Source organism: Chlorocebus sabaeus, chromosome 9 (assembly GCF_047675955.1).
Source record: "Chlorocebus sabaeus isolate Y175 chromosome 9, mChlSab1.0.hap1, whole genome shotgun sequence".
NCBI lineage: Eukaryota > Metazoa > Chordata > Mammalia > Primates > Cercopithecidae > Chlorocebus > Chlorocebus sabaeus.
This window is the reverse complement of record NC_132912.1, coordinates 35,946,045-35,972,151: the sequence shown is the minus strand read 5'-3', so window position 1 is coordinate 35,972,151 and position 26,107 is coordinate 35,946,045. Positions and strand designations below refer to the sequence as shown.

The 26,107-nt window shown below is 36.8% G+C and overlaps 1 protein-coding gene across 1 annotated transcript in view; it reads right to left on the bottom strand.

The window, feature by feature from the left end:
- Positions 1-26,107, bottom strand: part of KIF5B (kinesin family member 5B) — a 47,936-nt gene that overhangs the window by 19,632 nt on the left and 2,197 nt on the right. Inside the window, exons 2-14 of the mRNA XM_008002723.3 lie at positions 20,184-20,271; positions 11,679-11,752; positions 10,620-10,724; positions 10,064-10,112; positions 9,440-9,495; positions 8,845-8,932; positions 8,583-8,707; positions 7,192-7,296; positions 6,751-6,896; positions 5,932-6,080; positions 5,081-5,274; positions 3,357-3,425; positions 1,716-1,922 (exon numbers count right to left, since the gene is read on the bottom strand). Coding sequence (XP_008000914.1) covers positions 1,716-1,922; positions 3,357-3,425; positions 5,081-5,274; positions 5,932-6,080; positions 6,751-6,896; positions 7,192-7,296; positions 8,583-8,707; positions 8,845-8,932; positions 9,440-9,495; positions 10,064-10,112; positions 10,620-10,724; positions 11,679-11,752; positions 20,184-20,271 — 1,455 coding nt within the window. The remainder of the gene's footprint in view (positions 1-1,715; positions 1,923-3,356; positions 3,426-5,080; positions 5,275-5,931; positions 6,081-6,750; positions 6,897-7,191; positions 7,297-8,582; positions 8,708-8,844; positions 8,933-9,439; positions 9,496-10,063; positions 10,113-10,619; positions 10,725-11,678; positions 11,753-20,183; positions 20,272-26,107) is intronic.

Sequence of the window (26,107 nt, the reverse complement as noted above, 5' to 3'; positions counted from 1 at the left end):
ATACAAGCAATTATCCAGGAGATCATGATAAAGTAATATTATCTGAGTTTAATGACTATAATTATAAATCTCAAATCATAGCTTGCTTACCAGCTATAAAATCACCAAATTTTGAAAAGTCCAACCCAGTTTGGCCCACTTCAAAATAACTCATATCGCAGATTAGATACAAGGTGAGCACCCCCAATCCGAAGTGCTCCAAAATCTGGGACTTTTTGAGTGCTTACATGATGCTCAAAGAAAATGCTCACTGAAGCATTTGGACTTACCAATTAGAAATGCTCAACTGGTAAGTATAATGCAAACATTCGAAAATCTGAAAAGCGTGGGGCTTATTTTTAATGCCTGTACTGTACTGTATTTTTAATGCCATTTATTGACTTTTCATCAATATCTTTTAGGAAAGATGCCATCATTCCAACTGCTTAATTCTTATGGTAGTTGATCATTTCCTTAAGTTTCTGAGTATCAGTAGAGTGTGTATCCACCCAGGTTAATCTACAATATGATACCAATTATCTTGCAAGTCGTATAATATAGCATGCTTCTACCATAATTGTTTAAATTACCATTTTCTCTAACAACTAAACAGCAACACTGTCTAAGCATACAAATAGATGCTAAACACTAGGCATTTCTAACTCCTATTATCAATGTAATGCTGATAGATTTCAGCTCCACAAGTGAAACATAAATATAGCTGTCTTAAGACCAAAATCAGTGGCCAAGGACCACCTTTCAGAGTTGTAAGAAACTCCTGTTATTCTTTCATACAACAATTAGCTCTGTTAATAATGCAACTCAGTAAGAGTTAGTTATAATGGTGTCTTGGATCTCTACAGTACTCAATGTTAACTTCAAGCTAAATGTAACTTTGTAGATTAAAAAGAGAAAAGGAACTCATAGGGGCGCAGGAAACCTTTTAAAAGTGTTATTTTGTACTGTTGACTGTTTTCTTCTAGACAAATTAATGTGAGTGGGGAAATAAAGGGTGGACACGGGTCCTGAGTGCAACTCTAGATGCTGATTTCTAAACAAGAAGCTAGCATTAACCACAACAAAATCACAAAATAGCTCCTTCATGATGTTGAAACAATCAAAGATATTATTTCTGCCATCACTGTTGGAGGTTGGCAATGTCTCTCCTGTATCAATTTTTAGCAAGTAAAAATCTCCATCTATTGGGGAACCACAACTACACTGTGCTAAGAAGGCACTGCTCCAGGTAGTGGAAATATAACAGTAAATAAAACATAAATCGTATTAAGTTACATATCCTCACATCTATTCCAAATAATTCACATAGTTGATTAAATAGCATTTAAATTTGTATTGCATATTTAATTTATTGTTTGAACAATCATCTAGTAGCTTTACTGGGCAACTAGGAGCTTTAAATTATTTTTCCTTTAACATTAGTAGTAACATTAGGTTCCACATGCACTATACTAAATTTAAAAAAATAAACATTAGGAGTAGCAAACATCCTTTAAAATAGCATTTAAATTAGATATTAACAGACCTTAGGTACTAAGATAACTGTCTTCCTCCACCTCTAAGGCTTCATACACAGAAAGAATAGAAGTTGAAACCCAAGTCCTTGAAAATTAATGTTATCGGTATTTGACTTACATAGAAATAAGTTACTTAAGTAGTTTTTAGGTTAAGAGTACTTGTACTAAAGCATTAAAAAAGAAAATAAAGCTATATCCTACCGATTTCTGATTCAGTTCATCACTAAGCAATTCATATTCCTTAGTTTTGTCTTCAACTTCCTGAGACTTCTGATCATAATTGACAGCAAGTTCTTCTAGGGCCTGTAAAACTTCTTTCACTTCTTCTTTAGAGGCATCATTTTCCGCTTGAAGGCGATTCAGCTCAGCTTGCATATTGTCTTGATCCCTTCTGGTAGATGCCAAAAGCTACACGACAGAAAATAATTTATTTTCCCCAAAAGTATGCAGGATTTAAAAAACACCCATGAAGCTTCACCATTTGCCAAGAACAAACAGAGTGAAATATGGATGGTATTTAGTGTGGCAACATTTATTCATTAAACAGGTTTACTAAATGTCAACTATGTGCAAGCACTGTGCTGGATGCTGCAAGGCAGAAAGAAAATCAAAGACCGTACGTTTAAGGAACACAGTAGAAGAGAAGATAGGTACATGAATAAGTGCAATACAAGATAGAAGGTAAGAACCATAAGAGAGGGACAGGACAAATAAAGTGCTTAGTAATACAGGAAAGGGTATTCATGGAGAAGCTGGCTATGAGAGATTGACTGCAGTCACACGCAAATTAATGTAATAAAGGAAAACAGCATTCTACAAGAGTTGCTTAAAAATTTAGATTTGGGCCAGGCAGGGTGGCTCACGCCTATAATCCCAGCACGTTGGGAGGCCGAGGCGGGCAGATCACGAGGTCAGGAGTTTGAGACCAGCCTGGCCAACATGGTGAAACCCTGTTTCCACTAAAAATACAAAAATATTAGCCAGGCGTGCTGGCGGGCACCTGTAATCTCAGCTACTCGGGAGGCTGAGGCAGGAGAATCACTTGAATCTGGGAGGCGGAGGTTGCAGCGAGCCGAGATCACGCCACTGCACTCCAGCCTGGGGGACAAGAGTGAGACTTCGTATCAAAAACAAAAACAAAAAAACAAAACCTGGTATCAGCACAAAATCTGAACTGCAAGGACACCAAGAGACTGGTTAGGAGAACACCACAATCATCCACATTAGTGGTTCTCCTGTAGGGACACCTGGAAATCTGTGGGAGTGTTAATAATAGGGTAGAATGCTAATGGCATTTAGGAGTAGGGACCAGGAATGCTTAATGTCCTATAATGCAAAGGACAGAAAAACATAAATTATCCAATGCAAAATGTCTATAGTGCCCCTTTGAGGAATAATGCACTTATAGTTGAAATACAAAATGCTATAGTTGAAAGATGATCTGATCAGGATTAAGTTCACCGACGGAGAGTATCTCCTTCTTACTGAAGCAGTCTTTGTCTTCACCCTACACACCACTCCCACAAAAAAATTTTAAAGGACTGCTTTTCAATTATCCCCCTGCTCTGCTAGGTGAGAAGGTAAAATGAGAATCCAAAGTAGGTGACAAGAAGAGAAAAGTCAAGAACCAGGATGAAAAAAACGATGGCAGAAATGAACAACAGATTTTATGTGGGCAGATACGACGAATGAGTAAAAACTCATTTTATCCATGTGACATTCTTATTCCCACAAAGAGGGTCATACCCAAAATTATACAACTACTAAAGACAAAGTCAATGGGATTCAGAAACCAAAACTATAAAGCTTTTCTGGAAGCAATATAAAAGGTACTCAACTCACCTCTTCCTGATCCAACATTTGCGTCTTCAGTTTCTCTACCAGTTGACTTTGCTGGTTAATTTCTTCATCCTAGAATTTGAAGTATCCAGTTAACCAAGTAGTTAACAACCTGGTTCTAGTTGTTTCCCAATACAGGTTATAAGATTACTACTCTCCCACAAATATTCAAAACCATTTCTCCAAATTCAACATTGCTTATTTTAATGTCTTTTAAGAAAATGGCAAAACAAAAGGAATTTCTTTCAATTATCAATACTTATAATGGTCATGTACTTCGAATCTGCCATCTCTGCTTAGAACACATTAAAAATATCAGCTTAAAAAAATATTTTCAGCCAGGCGTGGTGGCTCACGCCTGTAATCCCAGCACTCTGGGAGGCTGAGGCAGGTGGATCACCTGAGGTCAGAGGTTCAAGACCAGCCTGGTGAACACAGTGAAACCCAGTCTCTTCTAAATAAACAAAAATTAGCTGGGCATGGTGGCGGGCGCCTGTAATCCCAGCTACTCGGGAGGCTGAGGCAGGAGAATGGCATGAACCCAGGAGGCGGCGCTTGCAAGTGAGCTGAGATTGTACCACTGCACTCCAGCCTGGGCAACAGCGCGAGACTCTGTCTCCAAAAAAAAAAAAAATTTCTTCTAATTTCTTTCTCTTTTTTTTTGAGTCTTGCTCTGTCGCCCAGGCTGGAGTGCAATGGCCGGATCTCAGCTCACTGCAAGCTCAGCCTCCCGGGTTCACGCCATTCTCCTGCCTCAGCCTCCCAAGTAGCTGGGACTACAGGCGCCCACCACCACGCCCCGCTAGTTTTTTGTACTTTTTTAGTAGAGACGGGGTTTCACCGTGTTAGCCAGGATGGTCTCGATCTCTTGACCTCGTGATCGGCCCATCTCGGCCTCCCAAAGTGCTGGGATTACGGGCTTGAGCCACCACGCCCGGCCTAATTTCTTTACTGCTCTTGTTCTTTCCTTCCATTCTTATGTTCTTAATTTGCTATTATTCATACTATTCACTTTACTTCTATACGCAAAGCAGGAAGATATTATTTCCACTCTATTGTGTTTCCCTTAATCTCTTACATCATCTTTTATTGGAATCTTCAGAGCCCTGATTCTAACAGTTGGTATCATTAAGGCTCCCAATGACCCAATGCCAAGTTTTCATTAGAACAGGGGTCCCCCAGTCCCCAGGCCACAGAGCAGTACTGGAAGCCTGTTAGGACCCGGGACGCACAGCAGGAGGTGAGCACCAAGCATTGCCACTTAAGCTCCGCCTTCTGACAGAACAGCAGCATTAGAATATCATTAAGAGTGCGAACTCTATTACGAACTGTGCATGCAAGAGATCTAGGTTACAGGTTCCTTATGAGAATCTAATGCCTGATAATCCAAGGTGGAAGTTTCATCCCAAAACCATCTCCCCCACCCTGGTCCATGGAAAAATTGTCTTCCCTGAAACCAGTCCCTGGTGCCAGTAAGGTTGGGGACTGCTGCCTTATAAAATTCTTTCAGCTTAAAAAGAGGGGGAAAAAAGATACACCCTCATACAGTTTCCACATAGAAATTATGACTTATTTTGTTAATAATTTTTACAAGATTAACAGAAATCAAGGAATATGTATAAAGATCCTAAGTGCCCACAGCACTAAAATATGAAAAATTAGAAAATAAAAACACTCATGTCAATAGTATCCCAATATAAAACAGACCTAAATCGAGAAATACCTACCTTGTCATCAAGCTGTTTGTATAATTTGGCAATTTCTTCTTCACACTTTCTTCTTTCAGCATCAGTAAAATTTCCCATAACTCCAATTGTAGTTGCTGGTTTATCATTGGTAATAGCAATATCTTTATCTACTGTGAAAGCTTCCAAGTTGGCTTTCTCTTTGTCAAACTGTTCATCAATAGGCACCGTCTCCCCTAAAATATGATAAAGTGGTTAATAAGAAACGACATGTCTAAAACTAATTTCAATTTCATTCCTTTAAAAAAATTTTTTTTTTTTTTTTGGAGACGGAGTCTCAATCTGTCACCCTGGCTGGAGTACAGTGGTGCAATCTAGGCTCACTGTAACCTCTGCCTCCAGGGTTCAAGCAATTCTATTGCCTCAGACTTCTCATTAGCTGGGATTACAGCTGCCCAGTACCATGCCAGGCTAATTTTGGTATTTTCAGTTGAGATGGGGTTTCACCATGTTGGCCAGGCTGGTCTCTAACTCCTGACCTCAGGTGACCTGCCCACCTCGGCTTCCCAAAGTGCTGGGATTACAGGCGTAAGCCACTGCACTCAGCGTCGTTCTTTTAAACTTTTTATTCTCTGATTGTGTTATTTTCAAATAATCTGTCTTCAAGTTCAGATGCTTTCTTCTGGTCAATTAATTCTACTACTGATGGTCTCTACTGCATTTTGCTCATTTTATTTTTCAGCTCCAGGATTTCTATTAGATTTTAAATAATTATTTCGATGACTATTAAATTTCTTGATCTAGTCACTTACTGATTTTGCTGAACTATTTCTACGTTTCTATGCTCTAAATCTGTATTTAACAAACAAGATGACAAATTCTTAAGTTATTACCATTACGCCATCTGTTGAGTTCATTTTCAAGCCACTGAATGGTGTTCCGCAGGATCTTATTTTTTTCCTTTTCTTTTTCATACTTCTTTTTCCACTGTTCTGCAGTTAATTCCACATTGACACAAACTGTGTTCTTAATTGTTTTGGCCCTAAGAGATGTAATTGGAGGAAAAAAGGGATGAGACTGAAATTATTTTTAATTTTTATCTATATGGAATATATGTATATATGGCTAAGAAATTTATTCTTGTCCAATAATCTCTTAGACTACATACTAAAAGACACAACCTATGAGGTTATTTACAACCCAACTAAATTTGAGTCTGCTCCAAAATCCGTCAATAGCTTAAAAAAAAAAATCATTAAAAATAAAAGACAAAGACCTATATTTTTCCAATTTGTTTGCAAGGCTGAATTAAGAAATTACTGTTGAAAGTCAAAGACGGAATCATCATTACTGATTTTCCTAATCATCTCATATAGATGTTAACCTGTCATGCATGTCTACAGGCCTAACACAGAATTATGTTTGCCAGGCTTTTACATCATTATTTGAGTCAAATGCTTATTTTCTTTAATACCAAATCACAGCTTGTCACAAAAATTTGACTAAAATTACATCTGACTTTAATGTGTACTAAAACTTAAACCAAGCAGTATCAAAAACAGACCCATCTTGTATTATCTGTCATCAATTCAAACTGAGTGTGTCTAGCACAAAACAATATGTACAGGTTGGAATAGCAGCTCACATTTTCCTACATTTTATAAACAAAAGGTCTATCTACATTTAGGTTTTGTACTTTCTTAACAACAAACCTTTGGCCAAATAAGAGTGTAGATTTTGTTTCAGATTCATTGTACGATGATGGAGAGCAGCAAATTACAATAGTGGTTCTACAGTTGCCACCTAATGAATCTTGAAGGATTCTTGTCATTTTACTATCTCGATATGGAACATATGTCTGCATACAAAAACAAAGAAAGAAAACAAGACCAGTGGGTTTCTGTACAATAAAATGTTATAAAAATATGCTACTTTAAATAAATTAAAAGGTTATTTCAGTTAACTATTTGATATTAAAATGTGAACTAGGATATATATACAATATTATAAACTCCCAAAAGACAACTAACTTACACATACTGATTCAAACACAGTGAATCTCTCTCTCTCTCTAACACCCATGCAGACATATACACCTATATTTAAATAATGCCCCATAAGGTAACAGGGAGATAGAAGACATGTATACTCACACTACCCTCAGCCAAAGCAGAAATGACATTTCCAAGAGCAGAAAGTGACTTGTTGATGTTTTTAGCTTCATCCAGCACAGCACCTTCAGCTCCAGTTTTACTAACCTATACATAAGATTTCAAAAGAACGAAACAAAATTACAAAAATTTTCTTTAAATTTTCTAAAATTTTCAGAGGTCATCAACAACCAGTAAAAAAGAAAAAAGAACACGAAAAGCTTCATGATCTTACTTGCCAAGCATTTACTCTTAGGTACCACCATTTCTTGAGTACTACTCTTAAGAGTTTGATTACAGAGACATCAAATTTTATCTGTAGTTTGTAGGTACTCTTGAAAATAACCGCTTTAAATGTAAATTTGTAGTTCATTAATCTGTTAGTCCCCTTTGCTACATTAGAAAATAGGAAACTTCTAAAACTGGCTAATGCATAATGTTGATGTTGTAACTATTAGAAAACAGAGACTGAGTTTAAACTCATTATATAAGCAAACCTGCTTCTTCTAAAAAAAAAAAAAAAAACATAAAGTATCTAAATATCTATGTTGTGTGGCTTTTTTTTTTTTTTGAGACTGAGTCTCACTCTATCACCCAGGTTGAAGTGCAGTGGCTCAATTCCAGCTCACTGCAACCTCCGCCTCCTGGGTTCAAGCAATTCTCCTGCCTCAGCCTGCCCAGTAGCTGGGATTACAGGCTTGCGCCACCACGCCCAGCTAGTATCTATGTTAAAGATAGGTCAGAACAATAAATTAGCAATGTTGGCTGAAGAAACAACTTAGGAGAATTCTCAACATTAGATAATCTTTGAAAGATGTGTATAAGACTTCACAACAGAACAGAACAGATGTATCATTCTAAGCAGAAAAAACAAAATTAGCACAACAGCAAAAATGGTCACAGAGGTCCCTATTATAACATTCAAACTTAATTTGATACAGACGACAATCAGACTGTATAGAATTGTAATAATGAAACAATCATCCAAAGGAAAGAAGCAAGTCCAACCAAACCAGAAAAGACTAATGGACAGTTACCAGTTTTAATAGGGACCTCGCTGCCAATGTGGATAAAATACATATCAAAAATTAGAAAAGGGATACCTAATAAAGTTTATAACAACATACACCGAACAAGTTCTCACCATGAATACATCTTAAGTCACAGAAACTATTTATGAGTGGAACTAGACTATGGTCAAACAACAGTAACTTGGAACTGATTATTTAGTTGATGTCATCATAAAGCAATGGTATCAGCAGTTACAAATCTCAGGTTACCAAATCCAATTTGATAAGTTTTCAAGATGCAACAACGAATCCTGCATAACTCCCAATTCAAACTCAAGTTTACAAAGATGCTTAAATATTTATCAAAATACATGAAGACTTTACCTTTTCACTACCAGCTAAATCAACCAGATAAAGTTTTCCACTGAGCTTTTGTTCCGTTTGTGTGTTCTCTTGTTTTACATTAATAAGAAATATACTGTGACTCCTAGAGCTATGTTCATTCATATCTGCAAGGAAATTACACAAATATAAATAAACATGATTTCCTCTTAACAATTTCCCTAAAGCAATCTTATAATTAATCACCTGGATAAGGATATTTTAAGCTGGTTTTAAATCCTAACCGGTGTTATTTTCTACTTACTTGTAACTGCTACATGTCTATTGGATTTTCCTTCATCTATGGTATCCATAACTTCATCTGGACTACATACAAAACGCTCTGTGCACCCCTGTGAAATAATTTTTAAAAATACATTAACGTCTGGCCAACATAGTGAAACCCTGTCTCTAATAAAAATACAAAAATTAGCCAGGCACAGTGGGAGATGCCTGCAATCCTAGCTACTTGGGAGCCTCAGGCAGAAGAATTGCTTGAGCCTGGGAGGTGGAGGTTGCAGTGAGCCACTGCACTCCAGCCTGAGCAACACAGTGAGACTCCGTATAATAAATAAATAAATAAGGCGGGTGGATCAGGAGATCAGAAGTTTGAGACCAGTCTGGCAAACATGGTGAAATCCCGTCTCTACTAAAAATACAAAAATTAGCTGGGCGTGGTGGCACACGCCTGTAATCTCAGCTACTCAAGAGGCTGAGGCAGGAGAATTGCTTGAACCTGGAAGGCAGAGGTTGCAGTGAGCCAAGATTGCACCACTGCACTCCAGCCTGGGAGACAGAGTGAGACTGTCTCAAAAAAAAAAGTATTACAGGGTTTTTCTAGACAACTGTACTATAAATACCTTTACATAGGGAACTCGGTTTTTGTCTTCATGAACTGAAAGGTTGGTCTTTGAAACTGAAAAAGAAAAATAAATATTAGCAACATTCTCCTAAAACTAACACTGGATGTGAAATAATTCAATTGATAGGCTTCTCTGAGCAGCCTAACAGCAATAGTTGAACTCTAAAAAAAGTGCTAAAACATTGCTCTAAAGCAGACCTTATAGACACAGTAGGAGATCTAAATAGAAACCAATGTGACAATATAGAATTTTAGGACCACTCCAACCTATACCACCCACATTTTATAAACAAGAACGTTAACCGGGAGTGGTTCAACGATTTGCCTAAGGACAACGTATCTAATTGAGAGCTGACAGAACACTAGAACTCAGGGCTCAGATTATGTAACTCCCAGTCCAGTGCTCTAATTACTACTTAAGAAGTACCCATAAACATCGCTTTAAACAAGTTATTCTATTTAGAGGTATTCAACTAAAACTTTAGAAGAAAAAAAAAAATTCTATTTCCAATAACTTAAGACAGTTTCATACAGGTTACAAAGAAATAGTCTCATATCTACTATTAAAAAGGAATTAACAGATGCTATTTAAAACTGATTAACTAGCAAGAATTTAACTTACCATCTAATAGGTCCCTTATCTTATCCAAATATATTTCAAAATATGAAACCTAAAGGGCAAATTTAAAAAAAATCAATCAACTAAAATTATATAATAACTTACTCACATATTGAGGTCTGAGTGCTAGGCACTGTTTAGACTAGGAGAACAGTTATCAACATACCAGCCATAGTTCACATTCTAATAGGAAGACATAAATTAATCAAATTAGCTTAGTTATTTAAGCAGTCTTCTCACTGGACATAATTTACATTATCTTCATCTAAAATGAATTAGAATAGTTTCGTGTAGTAGAAACTTTCGAGTTCTGCAGTAAAGCAACCTCCTTTATTTTATGGAGGAGGCTAAAGACTAAATTATTTAAGTTAGTTAACATTCCTGTTCATCTAATGGCAGATGAACAAGAATCCAAGTTTACTAACCTGAATGATCTTTCAACTATGCCTTTCCATAAAAATAATTTTTAAAATTACTTTAAAGAAACTAGCATTTACTATTTTTTAAGAACAGTATTCTTGCTGTAAAATAAAATACAAACTTTTCTCAAGGAATTTACCTTAATATGAAATTCCAAATTTTCATCCATGGAGTAAATATAATTAAAAATATCTTGCACTATTCTTGGAATAATTCCCATGCCTTCTGGATCATGAAGTTTACCCTAAACAAAAAACAAAACTAGACTTCTTAGACAAATTATAAAATATGAAGTAAAAACAAAGAGTTTCAATCTACAACTTATAGTCAAGAAAGGATGGGAACTGTATTTTGTGAAAACGGCTCTGTAAATACCTAAAAAATCCAATTCAACTATTACACATACACATAGTACTGTACATCAACCACATGGGTTACCAACAGATCTTAACACTTCATTTAATCACCAGATTTAGATTATCCATGCTTGTAAAATGTTCATTGTAAAATGAACATAATAAAAAAGATTTTAGTTTCTTTCCATATAATTCTACATTATTCCTTCTACTTCAAGGCAAATTCATGCAAATACTAGGATGTCCTTGTTCTCTATGATATGAAAATCAGTAATATGAATCACACTAAAAGCAGCAGTCATTTACTTAATATAGTACAGTCAAATAAATGATAAAAACAGATGCTCTTTAGCAGTGGCAGAAAATCACAGGCTGTTTTCTAGAAGCAAAGCTATAGTGAGTCCACATCTATTATTAACAGCAGCACTGATAATTATGGCAACATTCTTATCAGAGAAGAGTAAGAGGTATTTTGAGGAAGGAGGAGCCAAGGAGAACAGGAAAAAGTTACTTATACTAAATAGAATCAACAACACATAAGCATTCAAAATTTCCCATATAACAAGGTGATAGAAAATTCTTGTCTAAAATGTTCATTATTTTATGGTTATGCTAACTGATAAAACAATCTCAAATATTATCTCAAATACAGGTATCCCTTACTATTTAAACTCAGGAACTGATTAGATTCCAACAATGATGTTACATGCATATTATCTGTATGAGAAAAGGCAATAAAGAGTAAATTAAAATGTTTATGCATGGTGAAACAGTATCACAAATAATGAATGAATGCTGTATGTATTGCAAACTACATCTAAGCACAGATTATAAAATGTTACCTCCATTGTGTGTGTCTTCCCAGAGGATGTCTGTCCATATGCAAATATTGTTCCATTATATCCTTCAAGTACATCTATGAGAAAATAAGAGACTTTATAATTCAGGGCATTTTTTTCCTTAAGAAAGATTCATAAGAAATTACTTAAACTACAAGATGATAGGGTAGAGAAAAGGTTAAAAAAGAAATTACTTAAAGAATGTTACAGGGAAATGTCAGATGTTTATTCTCAGTGAGGTATAAAAGACCCTAAAAGACACACACACACACACACACACACACACACACACACACTCTTCCTAATCCTTGCATACTAAATTCTGTACAATAAAATATTTGTGGGAGTGGCTGGGTGCAGTAACTCACTCCTGTAATCCCAGCACTTTGGGAGGCCAAGGCAGGCGGATCACGAGGTCAAGAGTTCAAGCCTGGTCAGCATGGTGAAACCCCGTCTCTACTAAAAATACAAAAAAATTAGCTGGGCTTGGTGGCGCGCACCTGTTGTCCCAGCTACTTGGGAGGCTGAGGCAGGAGAATTGCTTGAATCAGGCAGGCGGAGGTTACAGTGAGCCAAGATTGTGCCACTGCACTCCAGTCTGGGTGACAGAGTGAAACGCCATCTCAAAAAAAAAAAAAAAAAAATTAGCTGGATGTGATGGTACATGCCTGTAATTTTAGCAACTTGAGAGACTAAGGCACAAGAATCGCTTGAACCCAGGAGAAGGAGGTTGCAGTGAGCTGAGATGGAGCCACTGCACTCCAGCCTGGGTGACAGAGTGATACTCTGTCTCAAAAAAATTACCAAAATTATTTGTGGAAAGAGTGGCAAGAAAGATTCAGATTTGCTTTCTGCTAATATGAAAGACTCCATCAAAGTTTAGTACATAAAGGATTTATAAAGACATTAAAGGAAATATATAACATATATATGTTATAAAAATATATATGTTATACATATGTGTGTTATACATATATGTTATAAATATATAACAACAGTAAATTTCTTAGTGATGACCCATCTAAGCAATTTTTCTGGACCCAGACTGCTTTCTGTGGTCAATTAAGAAATTTTAAATTCCATTGCTTATAATAAAGAATCTCTTCTATCAGCATGTATCTCAAACGTCATTACTCTACATTCCAAAGCTTTATGTGATCAAAAAGAAAAATGTCTTCTGCCAATTTACATACAGATGAGATTTTAGAAACGAGACTAATTGATGGTTAATTAGTAGCTAATCCTCACAAACCCCTACCTTCCTCTTTACCCTACCCACGAAGTATAACACTCAGTCCTACCTCAAAATCAATTACCAAGAAGTTCCTATGAAAAATCAAAATCAATTACCAAGAAGTTTCTATGGAAAAAAAAAGTTATGAGACAGGGTCTCCCATCTGTTCAGAGTGCCATGGCACAGTAAATAGCTCAGTGGTCACTGCAGCCTTGACCTTCTGGGTGTAGTAAGCTGCCTGCTTCAGCTTCAAGTAGCCAGGACTAGAGAGGCACATGCCACCACACCTGGTTAATTCTAAAAAACTTTTTGTAGAGACAGGGTCTTGCTATGTTGCCCAGGCTGGTCTCAAAACTCCTGGGCTCAAACAACCCTCCTGCCTCAAGCCTCACAAAGTGCTGGGATTATAGGCCTAAGTAAGCCCCTGCACCTGACCCTACTATGAATTTTTCAATTTTTTTCTAGCTTCTGACATTAACGTTTAAATATATTCCTTTATTAGGTCAAAGGGGGGGAAAAGGCAATCTTTTGATTTCTGGCTTTCGAGGATTTTGTTTTTTGTTTTTGATGACAAGAAAAGTACTATGAAATTACATTCTATTCTAGAGGAAGTCAAAATAAAAAGAGAAGCCTCTGTTGGAAACAGCATATAACAGTGAAAAGTAAACCAGTAAGCAAGCCAATCCTTGTTTTTATTATTTTTAAAAGAAAAAAAAACTCCAACATTGGGCACAACTAACTAGATAATAGATCTCCTATAGAAACATTTATTAACGAGAAAAAAGACATCATTACTTACTTCCCTGAGAAGATTTTAAGAGACTCCAAACATTTGAAACTTTCCTTCAAAATCTTTTCATTTTTCAGAAGGAAAGCAAAATTATTTCATGTATCACATTCACTTCTTCCTCAAAACCAATTCCACAACCCACCCCCAAAATATCTGAGTAAAAGTCTCATCCTATGTGTTCTTACAGTATCTGCATTTAATCATAATACTTACCAATGAGTATTCTGTCAATTTACTTGTTTGCTTTACTCACCAGCCTGTCAACTCCTCAAGGTCAGGACTGTGTTTAACTCCTAACACAGTGCCTGGTACTCCGGAGGAACTCAAATGCTTGAATATTTATTACCATCATCAATGTACAGCATCTTTCTAAAGCCTCCCTCACCCTTTTTAATATACTTTTGTCATTCCTATGAGAAACAGAGGTGGACAACTCTCAATAAGTATTACTTCTTTCATACTTTATCAACAGAAAAAACATATTTAGCTAGTGAGATAACAGCTAAATATTTAGCTAGTGAGATCACGTTTTAGAAAAGTTGCTTTGTATCTCTCTGAACTTCAGCCGCTCCAACAAAATGACTACTTAGGGAAAAGCTCTGAGAATTAGAAGTCATCATATGAAGTTACTATTAACATCTGAGAGCTTACAATGAGTCCGGTTCTAACCATTTTTTATATATTATTCTATTTAATCATCACAAAACCCCCTGCACTGTACTATTTGCTTTTTGCTTTTGAGACATTCTTGCTCTGTCACCCAGGCTGGAGTGCAGTGGCGCAATCTCGGCTTACTGCAACCTCTGCCTCCCAGGTTCAAGCAATTCTCCTGCCTCAGTCTCGCAAATATCTAGGATTACAGGCGTGTGCTACCACACCCAGCTAATTTTTGTATTTTTTGTAGAGACGGGGCTTCACCATGTTGGCCAGGCTGGTCTTCAACTCCTGACCTCAGGAGATCCACCCGCCTCGGCCTCCCAAAGTGCTAGGATTACAGGTGTGAGCCACCACATCTGGCCTGCACTGTACCATTATTGATGAGATGAGAAAACTGAGACACAGAGAGGTTCAATAAACTTGACTGTAACTCCACAGCTAGTAAGATGAAGTTGAGATGCAAATGCAAATAGACGTGGCTCCAGAGACCTGCTCTTAACCACTGCACTACATATTCAAGGAGCAGAGGAACCAAAATAAACACAAGGCAGGCTACATCTGGAAAAACCAAAGGTGAATACAGTGGCAGAGAGTTCATGTCAGGAAGCCATGGTGGAAAAAACAGGAAATCTACAAAGACCTGATGAGATGCTTATCATATAGTGGGCACTGAATAAATAAACTACTTAACACAAGGGAAACAAATCACTCGGATTCAGAATTCAAGAGAATACAAGTGGATAAATCTTATTCAAAAGAAACAATTGTATCTAACACATCTACAAATAGGGAATGGTAACAGCCCTATATATAATCAAATTATAAACTTGTCCAGACAATTATGAGCGAGTGCAATCTCAATGAACTTGTCAGTGACCCAGAGAGTACTATCGGCTTTCAGGTCATTACTGGCAACTTGCTCATCAAATCTCTATCTCAAAAGAAATTCCAGCTGGCCCATCATTCTGCTGATCTTTGCCTACCAACAATTTCTAACCATGGCTTCCCATCCAATCTGTTTAACAACGATTGTCCCAAGTACAACCTACCATGTATTTAATTGCTTTCCTGTCCTCACACCTCCCTAGGTACCTACCCCTACGCCATCCTTCTCCTTAAATACGTGTATTACTGGTAACTCTGCCACATTCATACCCTTGTGTCCAGGACAAGTCCCACCAGCTACTACACAGTCTCCTCCAAAATGGTACAGAGCACTTGGGTGAAGATAAAAGGAAATTATGGCCAGGTGATACTGACATAAATTACAAAGGTTGCAAAGAAGAAGAAAGAGATTATGATAGAAACCTTGTCTTCTAACACTTGCTGGAAGTCTAATTTTGTACAGTAGAAATAGTTGAGACTATGAGTTTATCCCAAATACAACCATGACTGATTGAATTAATAATTTCCTCTAAGAAGACAGAGGACACATGCCGAGCATGGTGGCTCACGCCTGTGATCCCAGCACTTTGGGAGGCCAAGGTGGGCAGATCACCTGAGGTTGGCAGTTCAAGACCAGCCTGACCAACATGGAGAAACCCTGTCTCTACTAACAACACAAAAATTAGCAGGACGTGGTGGCGCATGTCTGTAATCCCAGCTACTCAGGAGACTGAGGCAGAAGAATCACTTGAACCCAGGAGGCAGAGGTTGCAGTGAGCCGAGATCGTGCCATTGCAGTCCAGCCTGGGCAACAAGAGCAAAACTCCATCTCAATTAAAAAAAAAAAAAAAGGAAGATGACGACGACAGAGGCCACAATTAGCAGTTGATACCTGTTTTGTGTTTAACAACTCCTAGTACCTATTTTGCAGAAAAAAAAATTGAGATTTGGAAAGGTTAGGTAACTTGCCAAAAGTCACACAGCAAGAAAGTGGCATAGCCTGGAATTCAATCTAGGACTGTCTGATTCCTAAGATTATACTCTTACCATATTACAGAGAAGGGAACTATTATCCTGAACACAGTTCCAAATAGTAAAGCAAGATGAAGAAGGGACTGAAATTTTGAGAAAAGAAGAGAAATTTCAGGAAGCTAACAATTTCACCTTAGAACTGCAAATAGTAATAAAGCAGAACAAAAGTAACAGATGCATATACCCTAAATGTTAGGACAACAGACTTCATCTTCTTTTCCTAAAGGTTAGGTACCACCTAAAAAACAATAGATTTTGAAAAACTCTGAGTATGAGCCTATTATTAAGAGATTATGTAACTAAGGATATACAAGAGATAGAACTCATCAGAACAGCATGAGAAAGATAAAAGTCCAGGATAAGTAACTCTTAGAAAACCAAAACAAAATAAAAACTAAGGCCCTAAGAAGAACTTTTAAAGTCATATTCAGAAAAAAAAAAATGAATGAATGAATGAATGAACCTGTGCTGCTCAGGAAAGACCATAAAATATTAACTGATGATATTATAATGGAGGTACTTCTATTTACTACCATCTTCCACAAATATGATCCTCAAAACAGAACAACAGAATAAACAGTGTGGAGAGAGACTTTAAGGTTGATGTGGATAGTATGATAGCAAAAGAATGGCTTCAAATGAACCCAAGTTTCTAGTTACTAAGGAGGATTACATTCCAAGGATAAAAATCTCACAGCTACTGTAGATTAGTTTTAAAAGCCAAAGAGAACAAAGGTAATGGAAGACACAAATGTTACATACATTTTCAAAATGGGAAAAGCAATAGATTATGAAATAAGTATACCAAAATTTCATTAAGTAAAGACTATGGTTGAACTAACCTCATTTCCTGTTTGGATATGGTTATTCAATTGGTACTTTGGGCATATACTAGACTCACGCACCAACGCTTGATAAAAGGATTCAAGTTTTTCATCATCTTCTTGTGAGTATGTTGACAAATTAAGGACTAGCCAACTGTATAGGTAAGAGGCTCTGAGGTCGGCTGAATACCCAAACAGTGTGATTTAAATAACTGTCAACAATCTCATTCATTTTAGAAGATTAAGCTAGGGACCATGGCCCATTAAGCACTTTATAAATGATTTAGAATCGTATTTTTCAAACTTCAATGCCTTTGACACTTTAATAGACTTATCAAATGTGCTGACAGCCAACTTACTAGATCCCCCCCGGGTAAGATAATTATAAAAATAAAACTCAAAATACGATTAAGAGCTAAAATGAACAAAATGGAAGCTGCGCCTTAAAGGTTTGCTCTCCAAAGTGCAAGTATGGGGTGGGGTTTAAGGTAGGCAGCAAGAGATATAAAAAAGACCTGTATATTCAAATCGCCCATGAATTCATGAATCAGTAACTTTCTATTAGTTAGAAAGTTAATGTAATCTTAAACTGTACTGATGAGACAGAAGTATGCCTCAATCAAAGAAACTGTGTTCTACGATAGATCCCTCTGGAAAACCACATGATGCTTACAACATGATGACCCTGTTCCTCTTTGCTGCAGTCATTTACACAATTACAAGTGTTATTTCCCCTTCGTTTTACAAAGATTTCAGTACCCAGTTCACTCCCTCTCACCAATACCATTACTGCTGTAATACAACAGTATTGGTGGTTTCAAAGTCTGTAGCAGATAATCCCACTAAAATACCCTGGCCTCTCAGCTCCTCAACCAAATTTTCTGCAATCTTATTCTTTCATTTTTATTTTAAAAACAGAGATGAGGTCTCGCTGTTGCCCAGGCTGGTCTCAAACTCCTGGCCTCAAGCAATCCTCCCACCTCAGCCTCCCAAAGTGCTGGAATTATAAGTGTGACCTACCATGTCTGGCCTTATCCTTTCTTTACTACCTCAGAAGCCGACTCCATGACAACTCCTTTACCTTTTCATTACTAACTGCATTGCTTCCATAATCTCAATTTCAAGTACAGATAATACTCAACTTATGATGGGGCTACTTCCTGAAAAACGTATTGTAAGTTGAAAATACCTTAAGCTGAAAATGCATCAAACACATGTAACCTACCAAACACCATGGTTTAGCACAGCCTACTTTAAAAGTGCTCAAAGGCCGGGCGCGGTGGCTCAAACCTATAATCCCAGCACTTTGGGAGGCCGAGATGGGTGGATCATGAGGTCAGGAGATCGAGATCATCCTGGCTAACACGGTGAAACCCTGTCTCTACTAAAAAAAAATACAAAAAGTAGCCAGGCGAGGTGGCGGGCGCCTGTAGTCCCAGCTACTCGGGAGGCTGAGGCAGGAGAATGGCGTGAACCCAGGAGGCGGAGCTTGCAGTGAGCCCAGATTGCGCCACTGCACTCCAGCCTGGGCGACAGAGAGAGATTCCATCTCAAAAAAAAATAAAAATAAAAAAATAAATAAAAGTGCTCATAACACGTACATTGACCTACAATTCGGCAAAACCATCTAACACAAAGCCTATTTTATAAAAAGTGTCAAATAGTTCATATAATTTATTGAATACTATACTGAAAGTGAAAAACAGAATGGTTGTACAGGTACTAGAAATATTGTTTCTAATGAATGTGTATTGCTTTTCCACCATCATAAAGTCAAACAATTTTAAGTTGTTCTAAGTCAGGGACTGTCTGTAGTCACCTTCTATTACTCCATCCAGTACCCTGATTCCAACAAATCTTTGACCCCACTGAGATCTACAACCCACTAATATAACCACCTTTTTTCACTGCCCTTCAGCCTCCCTCATATCCTTATGCCTGTAACTTAACCACCTTAGATCCCATGGTCCACCATTATAATCACTCCTTTGACTATTTCCTCAATTCTCTTGTCCCCAACTTCCCTCTTTTGTACTCAATTAGCAAAACTCCAAATGGGCAAAAATTCAACTCTTTCAGCAGCTAACCTCACGTGGGCCCTTAATACTGCCTGGCAATACTCTTACATTGCCTGAATCCATCCATTTCATGCCTTTTCCTAGAACTTCTTTCCCCTTCCTCACCTCCATGATGACTCTCCTCCCTGTATTAGACAATATGGAATTGATATAATGAGTACATCCACATTTCCCCTCCCTCACATCTATAGACCTTCTATAACTCCACTTTATCTCCTGCTACTAGGATGAACATCTGTGCTCCTATGCTATCCTAATCCATCTACTTCTATACTGAATCTCAACTCCTCAAATGTGGTGAATGCCACAACACAGATTTTGCCTCAATCTAAGAAGCAGTTTTTAACAACTACAGCTGTAAAAAAATGAAATAAATCATATCACAAAGTAATAGTCATCCCTTTGATTAAACAGATTTCTACAGTAACTGGAAGTAACTCCAGATAAACAATGAGTACTCTCTAAGCTTTAAAATTCAATGGTTTTAGAAAACATAAAATTATACATATCCTTGTATAAGTTACAGTATTAACTGGAATGCACCTACTTTTCTCACCCTTGGCAACCCTTGTTAAATTCCTCAAGGGATATAGGTAAGTCTTTGGGGAAGGAATAACAATGGAATGGAAGAATGATAGACTGCCATTTTCCACTACTTTTTAGAAACGTGTCTAGCCATTTTGTTTTCATTCTCAAGCTGTTCTCTTTCTAGAACTGCCACCTTGGAAACTCTCCCAGGAATATCTAATAGAAATGCATCTCTCAAGAATAAGTGTGTAACATAGTTCTCATAATACCTTTAATTAGGTACTGTACATAATCATGGAATTTCAGCAATAGAATACTTACTAATTGTATTTGACCTTTTTATTATTTAAACAACTTTCTTCTGCAATTAACTTAGAAGAAAGGAGCATTAAAATGAAAAAGAGAAAGTTGAATAAGGAGAAAAGATCACAAACTTATTTACTTATTGCTAAGACAACTCAGCAGGTTAAATATATTTACCTTTAACAATCTTCTTTGCACAATCATTATACACTTGCTCTTGGGATGTGCTTGACTGGAACACCCGATCAAATGCATAAGGCTTGGACTGAAAAACAAAAAAGTGTTTCAACTATACAAATTAAAGGTAAAGGAACCTTTCTAACCTTTACAGATGCCATCATATATTTAATCTTCAAAATAGTATACCTAGTATGCATAATTTAATATCACTGAATCTTTGAAGTAGAAGGGATCTTAGGAATCACCATATACAAACCCATTAGAATAAACTCCAGGAAAACATGAATGGTCTTTAGTCTTTGCTGCAATCCCAGGGCCCAGTAATCACAATTCTAATTCCCAGTAAATTATAATTAGCACTACTATGGCAGCCAAATATTACTGAGTGATTTTTATTTTTTTAAATACCTATTTAAAGACAGGGTCTCGGTTCTGTTACCCAGGCTGGAGTGCAGTGGCACAATCACTGCTTATTGCCGCCTCAACCTTCTGACCTCAAGAAATTCTCGCACCTTAGCCTCCTGAGCAGCTGGGACTAGAGGCATGTGCCACCACGCTATGTTGCCCAGGCTAGTCTTGAACTTCTAGGCTCAAGAGATCCTCCTGCCTCAGCCTCCCCAAGTGCTGGGATTACAGGTGTGAAACACCATGCCTGTCCTGCAACAGCTTTTCAACCATTCTTTCATTTAACAAATACTTATGGAATGTGAGATGACATGCTAGAATGATAACCAACACAGATTCCCTCTGTGCTTTAGTGGAGCATAAGTAATAGTGGGGCAAACATTAAACAATTAAGTGATCAGAATTCTGACTCATACAATTGAGTGCTATGAAAGCGCAATGACAGCATATAAGAGGAGAACCTAAGTCTACAGGAAAGCAGAATATCAGGGAAACACGCTTGGAGAAAGAATATTTAAGAATGGAAGAATAAGCAGCAACTAATTCATCATCACTCTTTCCAGTATTACTCATGAAGGATGAAAAAGGTTTCGTGTAGGAAAGTAGTCTAGGCATTGGGAGGATGCTTAAAAGATCCTAAGGCAGAAAGAATAGTATAGAATGCAAGAAACCAAGGGAAGTTGTTAAGTTGAAGTACAAGGAGCAAGGATCAAATGCAAATATCAAAACAGTTAAAAAGACATCATTTTATTCTGAAAACAGCTCTGATCTTCCGGACCCCAAAAATGATATTAGGGACTCCATGGACCACTGTTGGAGAACCACTTATATAGTCTGAGGAGCCAGAGGTATTGAAAAAAAAAATCAGTAGTGTCCATGCAAGTCAAAAAAAAAAAAAAAAATTTTCAAGGAGGGAGTGATTATGCCAAACATAGTTGTGAGGCTAAGACAAAACTAAAAAGTACTCAATGACAAAGGTCAGATTGGAAAGGACTGAAAAAGAATGGGAGGTAACCAAGTGGAGCAGAAAATCTGCTGTATATCTAAGAAAGTTTTTTTTTTTGTTTTTTTGTTTTAAAAACTTGTAAGACCTGAGGAACTTTAAATGCTTGCAGGAACAATTTAATAATCTAGGAGAAAGAGTAGGTATCCGAAAACAAGAGGTAAGGGGTTCTATGTATTTGCAAGTATCTGCCTGCTCTCTAGTTTCTTCTAAAGGAAAGAAAGGAAGCTGGTCCCTAAAACACAAAACAATCATGACCCCAGAAAAAGCCCTCAACATTAGAAAACACTTTCTAGGTCTTTGCTGAAAAAGACCTACTACACTCCACATCCCCACCTCAAAGTCTGAAATAAAAGTAACAATGAACCAGACACTCCTAAAGCTGTTCCCAATTCCCCTTTCCCTTGCTACCTCCCAATAGGCTGGAAAGCCAAATACCTGCTAGCTTAGTCTCCCTGCAACTAATAGTCATATGACCTAGCTCTGAATAATACGAAGTGGTAGTCTGTTTGAGGTCTCTGAGAAGGGTGTTGTTATCCTGATAAAAAGGACCATCTCAGCTGAAACTGCCCTTTCTCCTTCCTGAAATGAATGCCTGGAGCTGTAGCATCCATCTTGCAAATATGACAAATAGGATGATGAAAAGCAACAGCTAAGGAAGACAAAGTATAACAGAGTGAGGAACCGTGAAGGACCTATATTCAGGCTTTCTGTTATGTGAGAAAAACATCCTCTTATTATTTAGGCCACTATTAGCTGTTGGTTTTCCCTCTAAAGCTGAAAGCATTACTGACAGATATAATAAGCTGATCTCACTTTGGCATCAATTTAAAATAGGCATCAATGTCTGATTATTCTTTAGTTATGACATATGTGAACATATCCTTTTCTTAGATGCTACTGAAACAAATAACATTCAATTCTACAGGTGTGGCTAAAAGAAATCTATTATTTTACTGCTGACACAAGATATATTCATGGTGAACAATTCTGAAAACAAATGTTAAGTACAATCAAAATAACAATCACCACCCAGAAATGAACCATACTAATAGTTTTTCTATGCAAAAATAATTTTCCCTCCTCATTTATTCAGCAGACATTCATTTAGTGACTATAAAGATATGAGATACTATAGATGAGTAACACAATTTTAGAAATAATTAGCACAGACTGTAGCGTTCAAAGAGTAATAGAGAATAAGGCCAGGCAAAAACCTGAATACTAAGTTAAGCTGTACACTTGGATCTAATGTAAGTGATCAAGTGATGTCAGCTGAATTTTATATATATCTACATATATACATATGCGCGCGCGCGCACACACACTCACACACATATATATTTTTAAAACAATCTCACTCTGTTGCCCAGGCTGGAGTGCAGTGACGCCATCTTAGTTCACTGCAATCTCTGTTTCCTGGGTTCAAGCAATTCTCATGCCTCAGTCTCCTGAGTAGCTGGGACCACAGGCACGTGCCACCACATCTGGCTAATTTTTTTATTTTTAGTAGAGATGAGGTGTTGCCATGTTGGTCAGAATGGTCTCAAACTGACCTCCAGTGATCCACCTGCCTCAGCCTCCCAAAGTGCTGGGATTACAGGCATGACACACCATGCCTGGCCTCAATTTTTACATCAATAGAAAATAGTGCTCCTAAACCATTTACCAAGAGATATGCCAGACAATAATGTAAACAGCTTTACAATAGTAAACAGTTTTAGTAGTAAAGCCTGCCTCAAAAGTACTTTATGAAGCTGCTTACTCTTGTTACCAACTCAAAGCAAATATACAAACTACCATTACAACCTTACTAAAATAATATAAATGGCAACTATTAAAAGGTAACACACAAACATAAAAATAATTGAGACTGGAGTGATTATCTTTCTAAAAGTTATTGTTCAATAAAAATTAACTCAAGTGCTTAGCATTAAGTTGACAAAACAGTCTTCTTATCTTGATTGCAAATCCAAATTATGATTTTGTAATACTAAGTAAGGCAAATGTTTTAATTAAAGATCTAGCCATAAATTAATGACTGACTCTGACTTCCTGGAATGAAAATTGGCTTTGTGATACATAAAGATTATTTCTAATGGTCTATAATTAAGGCATATCTCTATTTTTCAAATAGATTAAACAAAGAAAAACTCATCTGGACATCTGTATTTTTCAAACCTGGTTTTAGTCTCGAAATTTACATTATGTAACTTTTAATCCCATGTATCTTCAAAGATCCTCGAAGTTTCAGATTTCAATTTTACTAATAACTCCAAGTCACAAGATGCATTCACATCTGACTGACGCTTTAAGGGGACAAATCAAAAAGGAGTAAATTGATCTCGACTGCATACCTTAGGTTTCTTAAGGGAAGTGATTCCTGTTTTGAGTATGCACCAACCAGGCTGAACACCAAATTTGGTTATGAAGGACACCCTTCTGGCAGGGATATACCTTTCTCTGGAATTCTGAATAGCTGATTATTTCAGATCACTTGGGAGTGTATTATATTAGATTTTCCTTAGACACTATAGTGGGCTAACATTCCACAACTGTAAAGGTATGTGATGATGGTTCCTTCCCTCCTCCCTTTCGTTTTTCCCTCTTAAGGTAATCAAGAAGGTCCAAACACCAAATCATTCACTTGAAAAGGGAGAATCTTGTTTTGCTTTAGGCAAGGAACTGGGCAAGATTATCTAATTAGTTTTATTCTCTTCTAATTTCTCTGAACTACCACAACTTGTTTTTGGTAGCCTTTACGGTGTACCATATAAGGAATAATGATTTGTAAAGATACTTAATGATGCAAATAACCATATTCTACTTTCATGGTTCATAAACAGGTGTAATTTTTTATTGATTTTTCTTCCTGGCATTTTTAGCAAGCTCCTAATTTTTTCTATCATTTTTTTTTCTGGTGTTTTCAGCAAGCTCATTTCAAAGACATAAACTGTTTCCCTTGTCCTTGTTTTGCAGGTAACAAGTTCTCTAATTTAAAGCAAATAGTTTATATCACTTATAGACTTTCGTAAAATAATTCATTTCATTCAATGTTACATTTATAACACTTCACTAAGCACTTAATTAAAAATAAATTCTGTATTAAAGGCTGTACAGCATACAGAGAAACACTATGAAATTGAAAGATTTGCCTGCCATGGTGTCCTATTAAAATCACTGATTACATGAGTAGCAGGAAAAAAGTTTAGACAAAGTATTAAAAACTGAAGTTAGAAGAAAAATCAGAATTCTTAAAAATTACTTTCTCCATGAGCACTGATTATGCTTCTAACATCATAAACTAAAATATTCTTTCAATTTTGATCTAAATAGAAGATTGTGTACAAAATGTTCTTAAATCATGTTTTTAAAAATTGAGTTTTAAATGCTGCATTGCAGCAATTCTCTCCTAAACTGTTCATTATGAATCAGGATTAGAAACCAGTAAAATGAAAAAATAAACCGAGAAGATTTTACCCAGAGATTTTCTAATTCCGCTCCTCCTGGCTGCTCTTATAACCATTTACAAAATGAAGTAATTCATTTAAAAAGCTGAACAAAAATATGAGACTTCAGTAATTAATGTCGTTACTATAGGCAAGAAACTATTTCTGAAAACAATGAACCAAAACATGTTGCCTTTCATTTTTTAAAGTTGTTATTTAGTTGTAATGTATTTTTGCTTACACTTAAAACAAACAAGCAAACAACAAAAAAAAAAAACAGGCCAGGCACAGTGGCCCACACCTGTGATCCCAGCACATTGGGAGGCCGAGGCACGTGGATCACCTGAGGTCAGGAGTTCTAGACCACCCTGGCCAACATGGTGAAACCCCATCTCTGCTAAAAATACAAAAATTAGCTGGGCGTGGTGGCGCGTGCCTGTAATCCCAGCTAATCAGGCAGCTGAAGCAGTAGAGTCGCTTGAACTTGGGAGGCGGAGGTTGCAGTGTGCTGAGATCACCCCACTGCACTCCAGCCTGGGCAACAAGAGCAAAACTCAACTCAAAAAAATCTCAAAAAAAAAATCAACCAACCAAAAAACAACTAAAATGCTTATCAGTTTACCTAAAGGTTAACTGTTCATTATGGATTCACAAACCAACAACCTATACATTTATTCCTAATATTATCGTTTATATAGAGTACTGAAATTTTGAAACAGAACTTATAAGCAACTTTTTCCCAATGGAAACCTAGAATAAATGTATGTTTCCTTTATTTATTTTCCTTTAGTTCTTTCTTCATAGTTTATGTCATATCTGGGCCTCATCAAAGGTTACCTTCTAATCTTAATACATTTTATGAATCCTAAATTTTAGCATTCCAACAAAAAGAATCAGTGATAACTACAGATCTGTGTAAACACAAAATCTGAAGAAATAAGACATTCTTAAGACAAGTGTAAAAGGAAAAATAGGTTTGTTATGTGCCAACCACTGCTGAAGCTGAGTACCGTAAATTACAAAAACTCTTAAGAAACTAATGGCCTCAAGTGTGACAACTAATC